General features: G+C 42.9%; 1 protein-coding gene across 1 annotated transcript; it reads right to left on the bottom strand.

The window, feature by feature from the left end:
* Nucleotides 1-5,373: 5,373 nt before the first annotated feature.
* Nucleotides 5,374-17,169, bottom strand: FAS (Fas cell surface death receptor). The gene is made up of 9 exons (XM_061358616.1): nt 17,020-17,169; nt 10,913-11,078; nt 10,210-10,344; nt 8,264-8,372; nt 7,703-7,767; nt 7,249-7,326; nt 7,038-7,108; nt 6,530-6,551; nt 5,374-5,751 (listed from the first exon to the last, which is right to left on the bottom strand). Exons 1-9 carry the CDS (start codon nt 17,167-17,169, stop codon nt 5,462-5,464), a joined length of 1,086 nt encoding a protein of 361 aa, XP_061214600.1. The 3' UTR covers nt 5,374-5,461.
* Nucleotides 17,170-17,441: the final 272 nt, after the last annotated feature.

The raw sequence follows: 17,441 nt of genomic DNA, 5'->3' as shown, positions 1-17,441 counted from the left end.
CCAGCCCAGAGGAGTGCGAGGGGACCGGCAGAGGACACGCGCGGGACCGCACGGACAGAGGCTGCCACCTACTGAGCAGAGGCAGGGAACGGGTCTGCCCGCAGCTGTATCTGTGCCTTCTAGGAGCACCAGGAAGGTGATGGCTGTTACCTCCCTTCTCCCCCGGACACAACCACCACCCCTGCCCAGGGCAGTGGTTTATAGCTTAGACAAGTTTAAAGGAATTTAAAGCTGATGAGATTTCATTGAGAAGTTCAAAAGTACTGAATGGACCACTCAGTGGATAAGGAATTGACTGGATGGCTGCATGCAGAAAGTTGTGATCACTGGCTCAGTGTCCAAGTGGAGAACAGTGGTAAGCAGTGTTCCTCAGGGTTTGGTGTGTTTAGGCAGGTGCTGTTTAACATCTTTGTTGGTGACATGAACAGTGGGATTGAGTGCATCCTCAGCAAGTTTGCCAACAACACCAAGCTGTGTGGTGTGGTCGAAACACTGGAGGGAAGGGATGCCATTTAGAGGAACCTTGACACGATTGAAGGCTGGGCCTATGCCAGCCTCATGAAGCTCAACCAAGCCAAGTGCAAGGTCCTGAACATGGGCTGGGGCAATCCCAAGCACAACTACAGGCTGGGGGAGACTGGATTGAGAGCAGCCCTGAGGAGAAGGACTTGGAAGTGTTGGTTGATGAGAAGCTCAACATGAGCCAGCAGTGTGCACTCACAGCCCAGGAAGTCGACTGTATCCTGGGCTGCATCAAAAGAAATGTGACCAGCAGGTCAAGGGAGGTGATTCTGCCCTTCTACTCTGCTGTCGTGAGACCCCAGCTGGAGTAAAAGTGGGTTCAGCTCTGGGGCCCCCCAACACAAACAGAACATGGACCTGCCAAGTCCAGACAAGGCCACAAAGATTATTAGAGGACTCTAGCACCTCTCCTATGAAGACAGGCTGAGAGAGTTGGAGTTATTCACGCTGGAGAGAGAAGACTCTGGGGATACCTTATAGCAGCCTTTTAATACCTATAGGGAACCTACAGGAAAGCTCGATAAGGAATCTTTACAGGGCAAGTAGTGATAGGACAAGGGGGAATGGTTTTAAACTGAAATAGATTAGACATTAGGAAAGAGTTCTTCACTGTGAGGGTGGTGGGACACTGGAACAGGTTTCCCAGAGAAGCTGTGGATGTTCCACCCCTCTCAGCGCTCAAGTCCAGGCTGATTTGGGCTTTGAGCAATCTGGTCTAGTGGAAGGTGTCCCCATCCATGGCAGGGGGTTTGGAACTAGATGATCTTTAAGGTACCTTCAAACACTAAACATTCTATCATCCTATGAATTATTTAATGACCACTATCCATTCTTGTACTAATGAGAGGGCACTGTCAGGTCACTTATGTCCCTTGTGTCCCAAAGTACAGGAATAGGTGGTGTCCTCATGTCTTAGAGACAAAACTTGAACCTCAAAACCCTTTGAGATCAGCCCAGATCATGGCCATCCTGCCACACTATGGAAAAGGGCCCTCTAGCACTCTGTCTGCTTTAAAAGTCGTGCTTTCAGTTTGGAAAGGAACTTGAACTAAAACCACTGAAAAGCTATCCAGAAAACACTGACTGTACATTACGTTTGTGATTGTTCCCACATCCCTCGTAATTCTCAACCACAGCTAGTGACTGTACTAGAGACTCGGTAAAGATAGTAGGCACTTTCCCTCTTGCTAGCAGTGGGATAGCATGAATGTGAGTTTCCCTTTCAAGTCCAAAATCAAAGTATCGACAAACAGTAATGAATGTGAGTTTTGAGGTTGTATCTTCCCTCAGAAAAACTAACTCTGAGGCTTGTCCCAATGAAGGTTTATTCTTCTCACAAATTAGTTTGTATTGTTTTCCTTTCCTCGCCTCCATATAGGAAATATGCCCACAGCTATCTCACACTTTAGTATGCTTGTCATGTACGGAAACATTTCAAACTCTTTGTACTCAGCACTTCTTTCCTCAGCCATGTGTTTTCAAGAACTGGCAGCCTGCAGGATGACTTTAAATCAGTTATTTCAGGTTGCAGCAATCTTCTATCACAGAGTTGTCTTGAGCTGCTTTTGCTTTCTCCTGGTGCCGCACTGCAATAATGACCCTGTTTCTGTCTCCTTGCAAGGGTTTTGTCAACTTGAGGGGCAGCAGAAGTTACTCTGCAGTTTGCAGTGTGGGTGAGCAGCGAAACGGCTTGTGGAATTTCTGCACACACCCCGGCTCCTGTGGTCACTTTCGATTCTCAGGTTTGAAGTAAGATCATCCTCCTAGCCTTTTGTTCCTGTGTTCCTGTTCTTCTATTGTTGTTTTTAAATAACAATTGCTCTGGGTTTGTTATTTAAATAACAAATGCAAGTGTTCTTGCAAATCTTTGGCTTCCCAAGGAAAGAGCTTCCCGTTCGTAATCTGCTCTTAAAAACGTGCCAAGTCATTCCTTGGGCAAGTTTCTGTTTCTGTTTTCACTTGCTTTTCTGATGCTGGGTTACTGTAAATCAGCAGAGTCTTGTGTTGGGCTTTTTTTTTTTTTGGATTTTTCTTTGTGTGTTGGTTGGGGTTTTTTTTGTTCCCCCCCATGAACCCTGGTTTGAAAATGGGGGCAGAAACAGGAGGCAGTGGAAAAGCTGGGTGTATTTCCATGGGTTGGCAGAACAAGGTCACTTTTGATCCCAGGTCCAGGTACTTTAAATTTGATCAGATGGCTCTGTGCTGCACTGTTGACTTCAGTGTAGACATCCACCCACTCCTTTGGAAAACCAACTGCACAATAGAATCAGTCCTGTTATTTGATACACAGTGTTCCAGTTGAGAAAAAAATTGTGATGTATGCTAACCACTAGAGTTAATGGCAGTCTGGGTTCAGCCTTGCAGCTCTTGCAGAAGTAGAATATGACTCAAGGACTTTCTTTTTCAACCCTCCTCATTATACTGAGGTTGGGCAATTCCAGTATGATGAAAGAAGAATGTTTCGTCATTATTTCACTGCCACAAATTTATGAGGTTTGGTGCCTCAGTGTGCCTTTGGTGCCTACAAACTGACCCACTGAAGCCCTGAGAGGTGGATAACCTTAATTCCTGGTGGCCAGATGCCTCACTCTGAGAGATGAAGCCACAAGCTATGAAAAGCCAAAGGTCAAGTCAAGCACCAGCCAACATAACATACCTTTATGCTACATTTATGCCTTCCTGGGTGGGACGGGATACAGGCCTGTCTATCAGGGCATGTGAGAGCATGGAGCTTTCCTTGCTTCCTGTCTTGGCTGTACTTCTACTGAACTGCAAGCTAGGAAAGATGGCAGAGCCTACACAGCTACTTTTCTGAAAGACAGATTTTATTCTCTTACATATGTAGAGGCTGGCCAGAACATGGCAATGAGCAGTACACTGTTGCAGTATGTCAGATCTGTACATAGATAGAACAGACACAAGTAATTTGTGCAGTGCTATGCCTTAGTCTGTTCAAAGGTGCGCAGGTCTGGTGCATGGCTATTAAAGCATCCAGCTATAGCAGCCTGAAGGTTTTCCTTTGTAAAGCAGCATAGTGTGAGGATTTTGGCAGTATGCTAGTGGCAAGCTGGTTGATTAGACACTTAGAAAGGTTAGAGGCAAGAGGCTCCAAAGTGGGATGGAAGGTTTTTCTGAATGCTTAGTATCTGTGTGGTGCTTGAGACCTGGGGAAGAGGTGTACAACTTAAACTGGGTCTGAGCTTGGCAACAGAGCATGCCCTGTGCCCTTCAGACCTCTGACTGGTCAAGTCTATGAAAGGCTTAAAGATTTTGAAGCTAACCCAAGGCCTGCCTTTCCTTCCAGGCTCCCACTTAATGCCATACACAGATTTCCAGCTGGTGTTAAGGCACACACACTGCTCTCTGAGGCACCTCACTCCTAGAAACATGACCTCTTGGAGCTATGCCTTATGGCGTGGGTGCCCTGCATTGCCCAGGGTTGACTGCCAGCGCCCAGCACCCTGCTGCCAGACCTGCCCTCCCCTTTCCACACCCCTGGAGCTGGTGCCAGCACTTGAACTCTACCCAGCAGGAGCACACCCTGGCTGGCACATGGGAGCAAGCCCAGGAAGCCCCGTCATGTTTTGTCTGAGTCTTGACTCAGCTGGAGAGTCTCTCACTCTATGGAACTGATACTGGAGCTAAAGAAGAAAGAACCCCTGCTCTCTGCATGAGCTGGAGAAATCCAACCTTCCTACTGAGGTCTCCTCTGCTATTGAAAGGCTTTGTAAGACTGCATAAATGAGTGTGTGATTGGGAAAGGCCTCGCTGCAAAGCAGCCAGCGCTGCTAGGTCTTTGCACGTGGGAGCAGAGCCCTCTGTGATGGAAGAAAGGTGAAGTGAGTTTTTGCTGGAGAGCGGTCTCTCTGTGATTTACTAACCCGAGTAAAAGAAAACCTAAACATGACATCTGTAGAGTGCATAAGAAGGAAACATGGAAGCGACACACTATGTGAATTTTTTATTTAATGACAAAGATGTTTTCATTGTATCAATTCCTGCCTTAGAAGAGCTAGTGTTGCACATTTGCTTATGGAGACCTCATAGCTCCTGCAGGTTGCCTTCCAAGTTGCCTTCCAAACACCATGCTGCTGCTGTGCTGCTTCAGCTCCTGCTTCTTTGCAGGCTTTTAGCATTAGAAAAGGCTTGCAATAATTGCAGAGCATGAGGGACATAACTTTCACTTAGCATTGCAAGTTTTTACATGGAAAACTTGCACACATGTATACATATAAATACACACACATAAACAAAGCTCTGTATACACACACAGAGGTGGTTTTACACAAGGGAGAAATTTCATTTACAGTAGCCTAGAATTTAATTACCCACCAACACCTTTGTAATTCAACACTATTCAAAATTCATCAGGTATGTATTAGATAATTGGTTGTTGTTGTTCAAGTATTCTTCATGGTATTTTTCATAGAATCTTAACACCAGAGATTTCACTTTGAAAAATGCAACATCCCATTAAGTTTCATGTAAGCAAAACATTGCACCACTTAGGTAACAACAGGAGCATACCATATTATCATTTCTTCTTCCTATAGCTGGATGTGGGGAGTGAAGGCGATAAGATTTGCATGAAGTACAGTTTGGGAATGAGCTCTGAGGCCTTGGTGCTTCAACAAGCCCTGGGGCGATGAGTTGGGGCATGTAAGGCCAGAGGATGTGGGGGTTGTGAGAGGGTCTGCAACACTGTGATTGGACTATTTACCTGGAGAGTTTTACAAGGGCCAATGAGATTGAACATTGTATGTATGTGCAGGTTGGGAAAGTACAGAACAAGGGGATAAAAAGGGCTTGGTGGTAATAAACGGGTATTTGAGTCTCTGCATCAGCTTGAGTCTGCATCATGAAACGCCACAAGTCTCTACCTTCCTGAGTGCTCCTTGTATTGCTTTGCTGAGTGTCATCATTGTACAACTATCCCCCTTTACTCAGAGTTGGAAACAGCTGCCTGTAGTTTTCTCTCAATTTTATCAGCTGCAGCACGCATCTTAAGGTCTCTCAGGCTTCTTATTAGGGTTTCATAGGCTCCATTCATTCCATGTCTTTGAAGCCAGGCTTGAAAAAGATGGATCTTCCATTCAGATGTACCACGATTATCATGAATAATCTCATCTATTTTAGTTTGTGGTACTTTGTGATAACGAACAAATTTCAGTGCTTCTTTATATGTCATCTCTTCCACAATATCAGTAACATAGCTGCTCAAATCAACATCTAAAAACATAAAAGAACATTAATGCTCTGGTAACTTGTATCTCACTGTTTTTTATCATCTGCACTCAGAGTTGATAATTTTTGCATTGCAAACAAATGCAGTTTCAGGTATTCATGACCCAGACTATTTTAGTTGTGATTTTTTTACAATATATAGCTTTTACATGTTCCTACCAAATACTACATAACTCGTTGCTTCCTACCACTTGAAACAGAATCTCAGTTTCCTCTGTAAGCTATTCTGTCCTTCTCTATCATTAAAGTCTGGTCATCCTTCATGTACTTGTTTTCATCAAAAGTGTTGGGAAAGGTCCTGGAACAGGACAGGTCTTTTGTTGTGATACAGCCTTGGAGCTTATGCTCTTTTCCTACTGTGTGTGGCTAGTGTGGATTTGCCCTTGAACATAAGGTAGGTTTGTGTTTCTGTGATCTGCGTGTGGAATTACTCCATTATAATTATCCATGATTCTAGAAATTCTGCCTCCTAGTGTCTGTATCCAGTGCAGAACAGAACTTCAGCTGTTGTCAAATAGTAATTGCAATTGCTTCCTCTACAACAGAAATTTCTCCTGAGGCAAAACTTTCATGATACCAGCTAAATGCTTGAATAAGCACAATATGAACTGGCATTTCTTTACAAAGTGTTCACTGTTGCACTAGAATGACAGCTCCAGTCAGCTGCAAAGTCTACATAAAAATACCCTTTTTCTCAGTGTAGTATTTGCATGTCTCTACTTGTCTTCTTTTACTGAATTTTGGGAAATTACTTGTCTCTTACCTTGTCTGAGAGGTGCAATCTCCTGAAAAGAGAAGCAGTAGAGCAATGAGTAGAAACAAGCTTTGTAAAATATGGATCTTTTATGAGAGGATATACACATTTCATGACACCTGATTTCTGCAATTTTCTTTTAGTTTTCTCCACGATTCCCCTGTTTGAGGAGTGAGGGAATGAGATAGACCTCTTCTGACCTGGGTGAGGCTGAGGAATCACCTCACAATCCCTATTGCCTAGAAGTATGCACTGGAACAGGTAACCTGGGGCACTGGTGGCCTGATGATTTATAAGTTTTGACCTTGGTCATGTAACATAGGGAATATGTTAACAAATCCTGCAGAAATAATCCAGGGTCTCTCTTACTTCTCCACAAGAGTCCTCATGGTAAAATTCGCTTCAAAAATGTCATGAGAGAGAGGAATGTGCCTGTTTGTGGAATCCCACTGTAATTTAAATGGAACAGAGTTTCTTGCATGAAGCTGTTTTTTGTGATCTAAGCAACAATACTTACATCAGAAATGGATGGTTCGGGGAATTCATGGGGCCTTTGTCTTGTATTAAACCACTTCTGTTTTACGCAGACTGAAAGAAACAAGCATTTTTAAAATCCAGGACAGAGTATATCTCTCCTCTGGATGCCAAGAATATAAAACTACATCTGAGTAAGCAGCTGAATATCTTATTCAGAGTATGATAGGTATAAGGACTAGGAAATCACTTACACACAAGACCGATCCCTCCAAGTGCTAGAAGTAGTAACAGAATTGCCAAAACTATGGCCCACCATGGCATTCCTGTTTCTGTTGGAACATTGGAAACATTACCTGAGAGTTAAGTCAAGAAATCCAGTACAGCAACATTCTCTAAACTTTAAACAAGATTGCATCAGATTATAAAAGCCTTTCTGTTGTCTCCTAATGGCAGAAGCTACCTCTTTGTTAAAGTGTTACCTATCACGAGTCACCCCTGAAAAAGAGTAATTGCTCCTACATCTGTACGGTGATCAAGGTCAAAGAGCAATCATGCTTCACAGGTCCATAGGTTCATAGGGTCCAGTAGATATGATGCTCTTAGCTTTCAGGAATCATTAGGAGCCATTGTGTAAAACAGTACAATTCAAAATACAACTCTCAAAATAGAGCAGATGCTAGACTATGCTAAGTTTTAAAATGGTACCTTTCATTCCGCACACAGTGTCTGAAGTTGAAGTACATTGTTTTTCAATTACACCACTTTCACATCTGCAACAGACATGAACAAGAATTATCAAGGTGTTTGTATCTCTGTTCATCAACATTCAAGAGAGCAAACCAAAATCTTCTAACACTTGTTATCAGTTAAATATTTCATATGTGAAGATTTTTTTGAGTTTGGAATTTAATAGATATGAAAATGGTATGGAAAGGTATGGGAGTGGAAAAAGGTGTGGAAATTATTTTCTAGATGTAACAACGGTAGATCACACAAAGACAACAGAAAAGCTGAGAAACTTTGTTATATTTTTTAAGAAGTATATACAGACTTGGTGGATGTACACAAGTTCTTCTGCGTGCCTTTGGAAAGCTTGCATGGATGCAAGTGAGCTAAGCCAACTCAACAAGCTAAGTGCGGAGGGAAACTAATGTTTTCCCTCAGCTTATATGTTGATTTATCCTCTGTCTTTCAACTGGCTAGGAAAAAGTGTGACAACATAGAATAGTAGCAATTTTATATGAAATGATGAAGGCATAAACTTACATGGTACACGGATCGCAATGCCTACATGGTATAGAACTGCAAAAATGGTTCTTTGCACAGGTGCATTTTGTGTTCTGTGCCTGGGTACAGTTCTTTGCAACCTCCAAACCTAAAATATATTTCTTAAAGTTTGTTAGTTTGAAAAAGCAGGCCTCTGCTCACAAGTTCTTGTCATGCTCGGATGTCCTTATCACTGCTAGCACAGGTGAGGCTTAATTGCAATAACAGCATAGCTGGAAGTACAAAGATGACAAAGAGACCTCTGCTGGCCAAGAGCCCAAAAAAAACTGATCACAGGGTAAAGTACTTCCTAGAAGAGGACTCATCTTGCACTGCCTAATGTTGTCAGCTGCTTTTTCCTATTTGTAAACGTAAAGCCAGAATGAAACTCCGATCACACAGACCATCTCCCTGCTTGATGTCAGAGACAGGTTCTTTATTCTCCCTGGCAGACAACAAGTTTTATCTCTTCTTGAGGACCTTCAAGGTGTGTGAGGAATTCCATTCTCTTTAGCTAACATATTCCCTACTTCAGTATCAAAAGAAATGTATTTATTTTCTCCTACTGTCAGTGTAGCTACCTCCATCTATGAAACATTATTTCTGCATTAAATATTACTGTAGTAGGAAAGCTGATTTCATAGTCATATAGGAATAGAAGTGAAGTTTTGAATTGTCATAATCACTGCCCTGCTGTAACAGGATACCAGGTTATCTTTCAAATTTTATGAACCTCTACTGTAAAACCAGTGCTGAAGCCACTCATGGAAATCTCAAACATGAACAATCCTAAGAATGGTTCTCATGGAACTTCAGTGTCATTTTTCCTCCTGCCTGGTGTTTTCTACTGACTTCTACTACATTGTTGTCCGTGGTATTATATGACTAGAAATCCAATTAGTCACACTTTTTTTTTCCCCCTTCAGTTTAACAAATAGTTTCCTTTGTGGCTCTGTTTGAAATATCAGACTGCTCTGCTGTACTCCATTGCCTATCTGGAAACGCTTATTACAGTAGCTAATGAAAAGAGCTACCTATCCATTCACAAAACTTGATTTTCAATATGAGGAATGCAGAACCAGCATTCCCTAAATCCAAGTACAGCAGAACTACAGGACAGTTGGTAAAACTGGTAGGAGATCAGGCTAATCAATTGAAAAAAAAAAGGGAAAAAAAAAAAAGGTATGGTGGATATTTATGAAACAGGTCATGAATTTCTGGAACCTGGTGCCCCCTAACAGGTTGATGCATAAATGGTTCAGAGACAGATTCTAAAATGACTAGGTAGGGATGGACCTTCTAACGTTCTTTCCCACAGCTGTGGATGCTAGTAGACTTAGCGGGGAATAGACCACAGAAAGTATACAGGTTTCTTTATATTTTCTGAAAATAGCATCTGCTGAACTCAGAATACTGGGGTAGATGGACCACTGGTCTAACCCAGTAGGGCATGCCTCATTGTCTCCTAATTTGAACCTATATCCCACACATTTATAAGTCTTGAACTTATAAAAAAGTCATCACTGTATTAGCTCCAGCAATTTGAAATAATATTACTAATTACATAAATGACTATGGAGGAAACCATTGGGAAATCTTCCACCCCTGCTTTTACAACACCCCTCTTCTTTTAAATAAAGGAAAAAGAAGAGTGAGAACTTTTCTTCCATAATTCTAACCAGTTTGTATAGGGTCTGCTTGGAGTGAGCAAAGGCACATGTAAGGAGAAAAAATGGACCAACATAGCTTGTTCTTTTTGCTACTTTGTGCTTGATGAAAGGGAACTGGAGAATAAACTTAGGATTTAAACATGAATTTCTGCATGTACTATCACTAAAACACTCAAACACATGCTTGCTATGCACTATCCAGTGACTGTGGAAATTTTTCATCAAATGCTGTATCAAGGAAGAGCATTGCTACAGTAGCTATTTCTACAGACATACCAAATTCGCTGTCACATAGATCGCATCTCAAACACTTGGCCAGATCATTGACATGATCTATGTACTCCTTTCCATTTTCACACGGAACACAGTGTTTGCTAGTATCTGTCGGGCAGCTGATACTTTTAACAAAACCTGTAGAGAGAAAACCAAGAATTAGGATTTGCAAAATCTTTGAACAGAAGCCATTAGCTTTAAGACCTATGTCAGCCTTTCTTTCTAATCCCTAATACTTTCTGATTTACAAATATGGACAGAATCTATATTCTTTATGCGTATGTTTATGCTCTTCAGGAATGTAGCATACACAAGATCTGATTATCCCCCTTTTCTCTCCAATTTAGGACACACCAAACAAAACTGTATATTTGAAATTGGAAAACCCATGAATATATGGGGTCTTGTAGGCAAAAGCCTGTGCTTGCAATTTTTTAACCTCTTTCAAAGATGTGTATGTAATTCTTCGCTCTTTTGTGACAAGCATACCTTGTGAGAACTACCATCTGTAGTAAAAAGTTACTGGTTCACACAGCTCAAGAAATACTTTTGAAGTGTCTCATGCCCTCTAGTAAAGATGCATCTAGAATGGAGCATTACCTCCAGAAAACCACAGCATGCTGCTTAGCTATCCCAGCAGAAAGCAATTGTGCATGTTATTTTTCCACTCTTAATGACTTTTCAACAGTGTTATAATGATACTCACCACGTTCACATTTCTTGCAACACTGAACATCTAGACTGTATTCATCCCAGTTACAATTACTTTCCCTCTTAGCAATGATCCTCTTTGTAATTAATTTATTGTATGTTATACGCATTATAGCTCCAGTCTCATTTTTGCACTGTGTTTCAATAATTAAGGCCACCACCTGGGAGACAAGAACAACAAGTTACATAAAAAATGCTGTCAAGGACCATAGGTGTGTTTTACTGCTGGCACAGTTACATCAGTACCATTACTCTATTGCTAAATATATTGATGATATTCGCCCCTTTATTAAAGGTATTCATTACTCCAGAAGAGATAATGGACAATAAGGACACAGATTTAATGCTATGAACACTCCCACTACAGGTACTGACTCAACATTAATGCTTAAGAACAAGCCCATACATGGGTGTTGCTATAACAGATGATCATATGATTAATTATAATTCAAAGCAGTCCTTGACTTGAAGAGTTTGAAGTCTTAACATCTAAGAGGAACTCTACATTCACTGTTCTTGCTCCTCTTTAATTGAACGAAAAAGCGTTTCATATTTTACAAGATTCATATACACACTGGGAGGGATACTGAAGAGGGGGCGGGAATGATGCCTGGGAAGAAACAGAGCCATGCTACTGTCCTTGGCAAAATGGCAAAACAGGACAAGCTGTGAAGGAGAGGGGTGGCAGGGTACATTTTTTGCAAAGGAGATTAGTGGGAAGTGAGGTGCAATAAAAAGATTCCAAATCCTTATACCAAAGGTGCACTGCATGGACTAGAAATCCCACTGATTCACTCACATTTTTAATCAGCAAAACTTTGACTGGACTAATTTATTTTTAATCTTGTCTTGGTTATTTGAAAGAGGTTAAATCTGAATGGTTGGTTATCTTTGAACACTTTTGAATTGCAGCTTAATACAAATTTGACCATCTCTGTTACTGCTAAAAATGAGACGTACATATTCAAAGATTTCTCTTTGAATCTGGTGATGTTTAATGGCTGATGAACTTAATCTTCATGATTTTGCGTGAAACTGCTTGGATGCCAACCATAACTTTAGTTAGAGGAAGAAAACTCTTTAATTGTCTTAAATACTAACTTACTGAAAATGGGTCTGGACTTCAAACTGGGCTCTCAAGTGAAGGAAGTGTTATCTGTGGCTAATTAAGTGAAGTTATCAGTATAAACACTGTCTGCTGACTTCTACATGTAGCCACTTCTTTTGATTCCCTGATCTATTCGGAAATGAGAAGGTGAAAAGCATTTTTTTTTCCCCTAGCAGCCACCTGTTTTAAAATGTACTGAATATTAATTACTAGGCTAAAATGAGGAAGACTTTTCTTTGCACCTGGAGGAGAAGCTGCTATAAAGCAGTATAGCACTTGAGAAACTGTGGGTATGTATGCTCAGCCTGTCACTTTCCCCATTCAGTGCTCTGACTCTCTTCCTGCTTTGAGGTTGCTCTTCTTAGAATCCCAGTGAAATGATGCTAAAGGGTCAAAGTTAATGTAAGGCCTTAATAGAAACTGTTAAATGGGTGTGTCAAATTAGTGTGATTTGTTTCCTTTTGACTTGGACTTTTACCTCACTAAAAACTGAGGTAGAAATTTGATTAAAAGATAATTACTAAAATGCCTCACCTGCCTACAAAGCCACACCTGGCAATGCTCTTCACCCACAGGACACCCCACATCCTGCCTTCAGCACCCAATTCTCTGCTTTTTGGAACAGAGAAGTCAAGCCTTTTGCAGGAGGGTCAGGGGAGAACAACCCTGGGCAACAGCAAAAAGAAAAGGGAGATTAAAGATTATCACAAACATACCCACAGACAGCACCTGGGCACAAAAGAGAAACTGAAGGACACTGGCAAAGCACAGAGCATGCACAAAGCAAGCAAACATCCAGAGTCATGCAGAAAATGGGATACAGTGAAAGAAGGAAACATCTTTCTAAATTACTAATATCAGTAAAACTTAGCTGATTGTGGGGGGATGCGTTTACTGACTGCCTGCAATCACAGTAAGTGCACAAACATAGCCTTCCTGACGCAAACATACCTCTCCACCACCTGCTTACACCTTTGTTTAAATGAACTACACTGATACAGTGCAGGGGGACAGAAATGCAATGCTTTTTGATGGAACATCTTTGCTGCTGCTCACGGAGATGGACTTCCTGGTATGCTTACAAGAAGTAGGGATCACTTCTCAGAACTGGACTTTTCAGCAGCACCAAACACCTATATTGGCTAAAAGCAATTCAGTTACTATATAAAAATTTTGGTGTGTCTTACAGGAAAAAAGAAGTCAACAGTCATTTAGCTTTCTGCATGCATCTCAATGGCTTTCCTTTTTGCCACTGAGCAGCAGCTTCCCTTCCTCTGCCAATAGTGGAAAGGAAGCACTTCAGGGGCTTTTACACAGGCGGGGTGATAGGTGCTTTTTCACAACATGCACATTCAAACAGCAGCTGTTTTCAGACTAAAATGACTCACAAAGGCCCTCTTCTACCTTTCTCATCTTAACCTAAAATATAGTTGTCATAATTAAACTGAAAATTTAGATTGAACTAAGCAGTAAATGGGAATAAAATAAACCAATCAGGGATATATATAAGCTTAGCAGAACCCATAAAAATTATGATGTGCCCAAATTTTCTTCTTTCTCTCCTTTTGGGTGTTAAGAGACCTCTCCTTCACTCCTACAGAGTCCTCCAAAATTCTTTCACCAACAGGCCCCTAAGGAGACTAGTAAAATCTGTTTTCATCTGTGTTCTCAGGGCAGAGTGACAGGAACTTTAGTTTCTTCAAATACTTGTGTGATTTTGGGATTCGCAGGCCTTCAATTCTTCCTGTGTCAGAGTATTCTTCATAAAGGGTCAACTTCCTTCAACTGAAAAATCTCATTATGGGTTTGTAATCTCAGCTCTGGTGTGTGAGCATGTCATTTGCATACAAGACTTGTGAAAGCTTTACAACTTTTAACCCGGGGGGGGGGGGGGGGGGGATTGTCTCTGCCTTCTCCTGTTGTCTTTATAACACAGTTTATTTTTCGCAAGTGACTTCTCCCATCTCTAATGCATAGATGCCTACGGATGAGAAGGCCAATGCCTTCAGAGGGTGTTGGCCCAGTTTTTCGCTCCACATTTGTTACATGGGGCAATATGCATGAGCTCATCAGGGGCTTTCTGAGTATTAAAAAAAGCTGGGGGAGAGGGGCTTTTTCTTTCTTTTTTTGTGTAGTGGAAGCTGAGAAAAACGAACTAATTTTTGAAGTTGGACTTTCTTCTGGTACTTTTGACCAATAGTTGCTAGCCTTAGCCCCATTTTAATACAGCTTTCTATGTAACTAGTCTCCATTGCACTAGCCCTGTCAGGTTAACACTTTTTCAAAGGCTTTTTCAAAGTGTAAGTAATTTCACACTGCCTGCTAAGAGGATTCTCTGTCTTAGTTCTTCTACTCTGGTAACTTCTGCTTCCAAGGCAGAAGGTGGTAGCACCAAAATAACCAATAGAAATAAGTAGGTTTTGTTCCAAAATCTTTTATGGTATTTCCCCACGACTAGAAGCATCCTGCGCTGCTTAAGTTTCAAGAGAGATGCATGTGCCTGTGAGAGCAAAAAGCCTCAGTTACTGTCCAGTGTCTTAAAACAGTTGCTGTTCAAATTCAATCCACTGCTATTTCAGATCTTGTCTGACCCACCTGCAACTTACAGCAGCATATTGGGAGGAGGGGCTTGTATGGTTGGTCATTTTGATTGTTTGATTGTTTTGGGGTTTGGTTGTTAGGTTTTTTTAGGAGTACTGCACTAGTAAATACCCGTTCAATAGTATGCAATTTGGGAGAGCTGGAGCAGTATTAACAGCTCTCACCTTGCTTTGGTGATGTGACTAAGGATGAACAAGAGCTGGACAGCATAGAAATTTGGCAGCTCTTTCCCCTTTTCTCTCGTAGCACAATAGAGTCTTCATGTTAATACTTTCTCTTTGTTCAGTGAGTTGCCTTGAAGGCAGTTGATTATGGAAACATGAGCAAACAAACATTTCCAGAACTGAGGCCCTTATACTTTTCACTTGAATCTTGGGTCACCCCATGACTTCATGGCTATTTATATGTATACCTTTAAATGCATGTATTAATTGTCTGGGAAATGAGAAAGAAGGGTCAGCGCAGTAATGTAGGAGTCCTGATTTCAAAGGTATGTCTTCTAAATTGCCAGAAAACTGCTGTTCTGTAGGCATATTGGACAATTATGAAACAAATAATACTTCACTCCCTCAAGATGGCCTGTTCCTTTGAGAATCTGTCTCTGAGCACTATGTGGCTCTGCAGCTTTACAGGGCAAGGTTGGATGTCTTCTAACTACGTCGACCATTGCTATTTTGCATGACTGTCCCTGCAACTGCTGCTACTTCATTGCAAAACTGAGCTCTCATCCAACAAACTAATGTTCTGGTTTAATCAAACTACAATGTCAAAAGCTACTCAAGTTTACTGATTGAGAAGTACTGGAACATCATGCTAATGAGAAAAAGAGAAAACAACCACAATTTTTTGTTTTAAATAGAAAGCATGTCAGGAGTGCTACAGTCTTTCTAAGGGGTGCTGACATTTGGGAACAAGTAGAAAATAAGAATAGGAATGATACTTATTCTCTGAGAGCCGTGTGACAATATAAAATATTTTTTCATCTGAATTTTTAATCTGGATAGTTCCAAGATACTACAAAGTATCTTTCTGTAGCTAGACTGACATTTCTGCAAGTTGTATGCTGCCCCTGTACCGAAACGGATAGTACACACTTCTCAGCAAATTAAAATCCTTCTTTGTATTTAACTATGTTCTAGTGTTTTGTGCAGAGACAGGGATATAATCCTCTGAAACACCTTAAGTAGTTTACTGCCTATTATATAGTAAATCAGATCAGAATTTGAGTAGTTTTTATCTTAACACCTGATTTTAACCTGCCAAACTCCAAAGCAAACTGCGCTGTTAACAACATAACCACACTGTGAAGAGATTTTGAATGTGAACTCCAGTGATTTATCTCTGAAACAGGTGAGAATCAGGGCTGGGGAAGCCACATACATTGCATCCACACTTCCAGGCAGGTCACGGCTCTGCTATGCAGCAGGGATTATTGTGACCTGCCTGATCCTGCTATCAGGCCTTGAGCTCTCAGATATCCCATCTCGGGGCTCTTGGAGCAGGGCTGCCTCGGGGCAGCTCGGCAGAGCCAGCGCATCTGCCCCTGCCTGGATCTCCTGCCTGGAGCTTGCCGTCACTACAGCCCTTTTGGCCTGATGCACCTGTACCAGCGCAAGTCCCTGTGCTGCAGAGACTGACACACTCCTTACCTTCCTCGTTGACGGTAGCCCTTCTAAAGTGATCATTTGCAAAAGTTTACTGGTGACAGATATGCTCTGAAGCTGCAGACACTCATACTCTGCATCCATACGGGATGACTAAAGCAAGCAAGGAAAGCCCTGCCCCATCACTTCCAGTAAATGCTGTGTTTCACGCCACTGGGCTTGGGACTGTTTCTCTAGGTTTTTCTGAGTCACTGTCGGTATGGTTCAAACTTCCCTGCCACAGGTATTTGCTTTTCTGTTGCTTTACCAGATCACTTGGCTACAGGTCCCCTGAGGTGCAGTGCAGGTCGGCTTCCACTCATGTGGAACTTTGCCGGGGTAGTTACCCAGCCAGTGCTGCCTGTTCCTGGATGCCCGCTCCGCCAGCACCTCCGGCAGAGTCTCGCTGCTGTGGCACACGACCGGGCTCCCTGACACCCGCCTGCATTCATCCCCTTTCCCTTCCTCTTCCCGCCTCCTTCCATGCCTACTTCCCTTGCCCGGACGCTCCAAGAAGTGACAGTGAAATCATAACTGCCTGAACATGAAGGTGAGTCTCTTACAGGAAGAGGAGGAACCGGCTGAAACCTCGACACAAACGACTGTCAAGGCCGGTGGCGGTCAGGACCCCGGCAGCACTCCAGGCAGCGCTCCCGGCGGCAACCCCGCGGCCAGGCCCGGCTGCAGCTGCACAGCCGGTCTGTCCCCGCCGCCCGCCCCGCCCGGTTCCCCGCCGCCCGTGCCGCTCACCCGCTCGGGCAGGCACTTACAAGGAGCAGCAGAAGGAGTCCCCGGGTCATGCTGCCGCCGCCGGGAATCATCCCACACCCGGCAACGCGAAACCGCTTCCCGGCACAGCCGTCGGTAGCCTCCGCCCCGCCCACACTCGGCTCCTCCCATGTTTGCAAACCCTGCGCTGGCCAGGCTCCGGCCCGGCTCTGGAGGGGCGCGGGGAGGCCTGTAGCGGGCACAGCTGCTCCTGCCACGGCAGCAGGGAATGCGCCCCCGAGTGACCCTCAGGCATGGGACGGGAAGTTCATCCCGCGCAGCCCCTGCTCTCTGTGTTGAGCTCCCCTCTGAAAGCGGGCCACGGGCACGCCGGCGGCTTTTGGGTGTCGTGGGCACCGTGCGCTCCACAGGGATCTTAAGTCTTCGGGCTGTGTGGGGGTCGG

The sequence above is a fragment of the Neopsephotus bourkii genome, unplaced genomic scaffold, assembly GCF_033783945.1.
Source record: "Neopsephotus bourkii isolate Nb327-2 ecotype Australia unplaced genomic scaffold, CSIRO-AGI_Nbou_v1 NB_951, whole genome shotgun sequence".
NCBI lineage: Eukaryota > Metazoa > Chordata > Aves > Psittaciformes > Psittacidae > Neopsephotus > Neopsephotus bourkii.
The sequence above is the reverse complement of the archived record's forward strand: the minus strand, read 5'-3'. Positions and strand labels throughout refer to the sequence as shown.

Excerpts from the sequence above, each read along its gene's own strand:
- FAS (XM_061358616.1), bottom strand. The coding sequence starts at position 17,169 with ATGGGAGGAGCCGAGTGTGGGCGGGGCGGAGGCTACCGACGGCTGTGC. Across the intron at positions 7,768-8,263 it reads CATTGCGATCCGTGTACCAT|ATGTGAAAGTGGTGTAATTG; the intron begins GTAAGTTTATGC and ends TGTCTGTTGCAG. Across the intron at positions 7,327-7,702 it reads CACTGTGTGCGGAATGAAAG|AAACAGGAATGCCATGGTGG; the intron begins GTACCATTTTAA and ends ATGTTCCAACAG.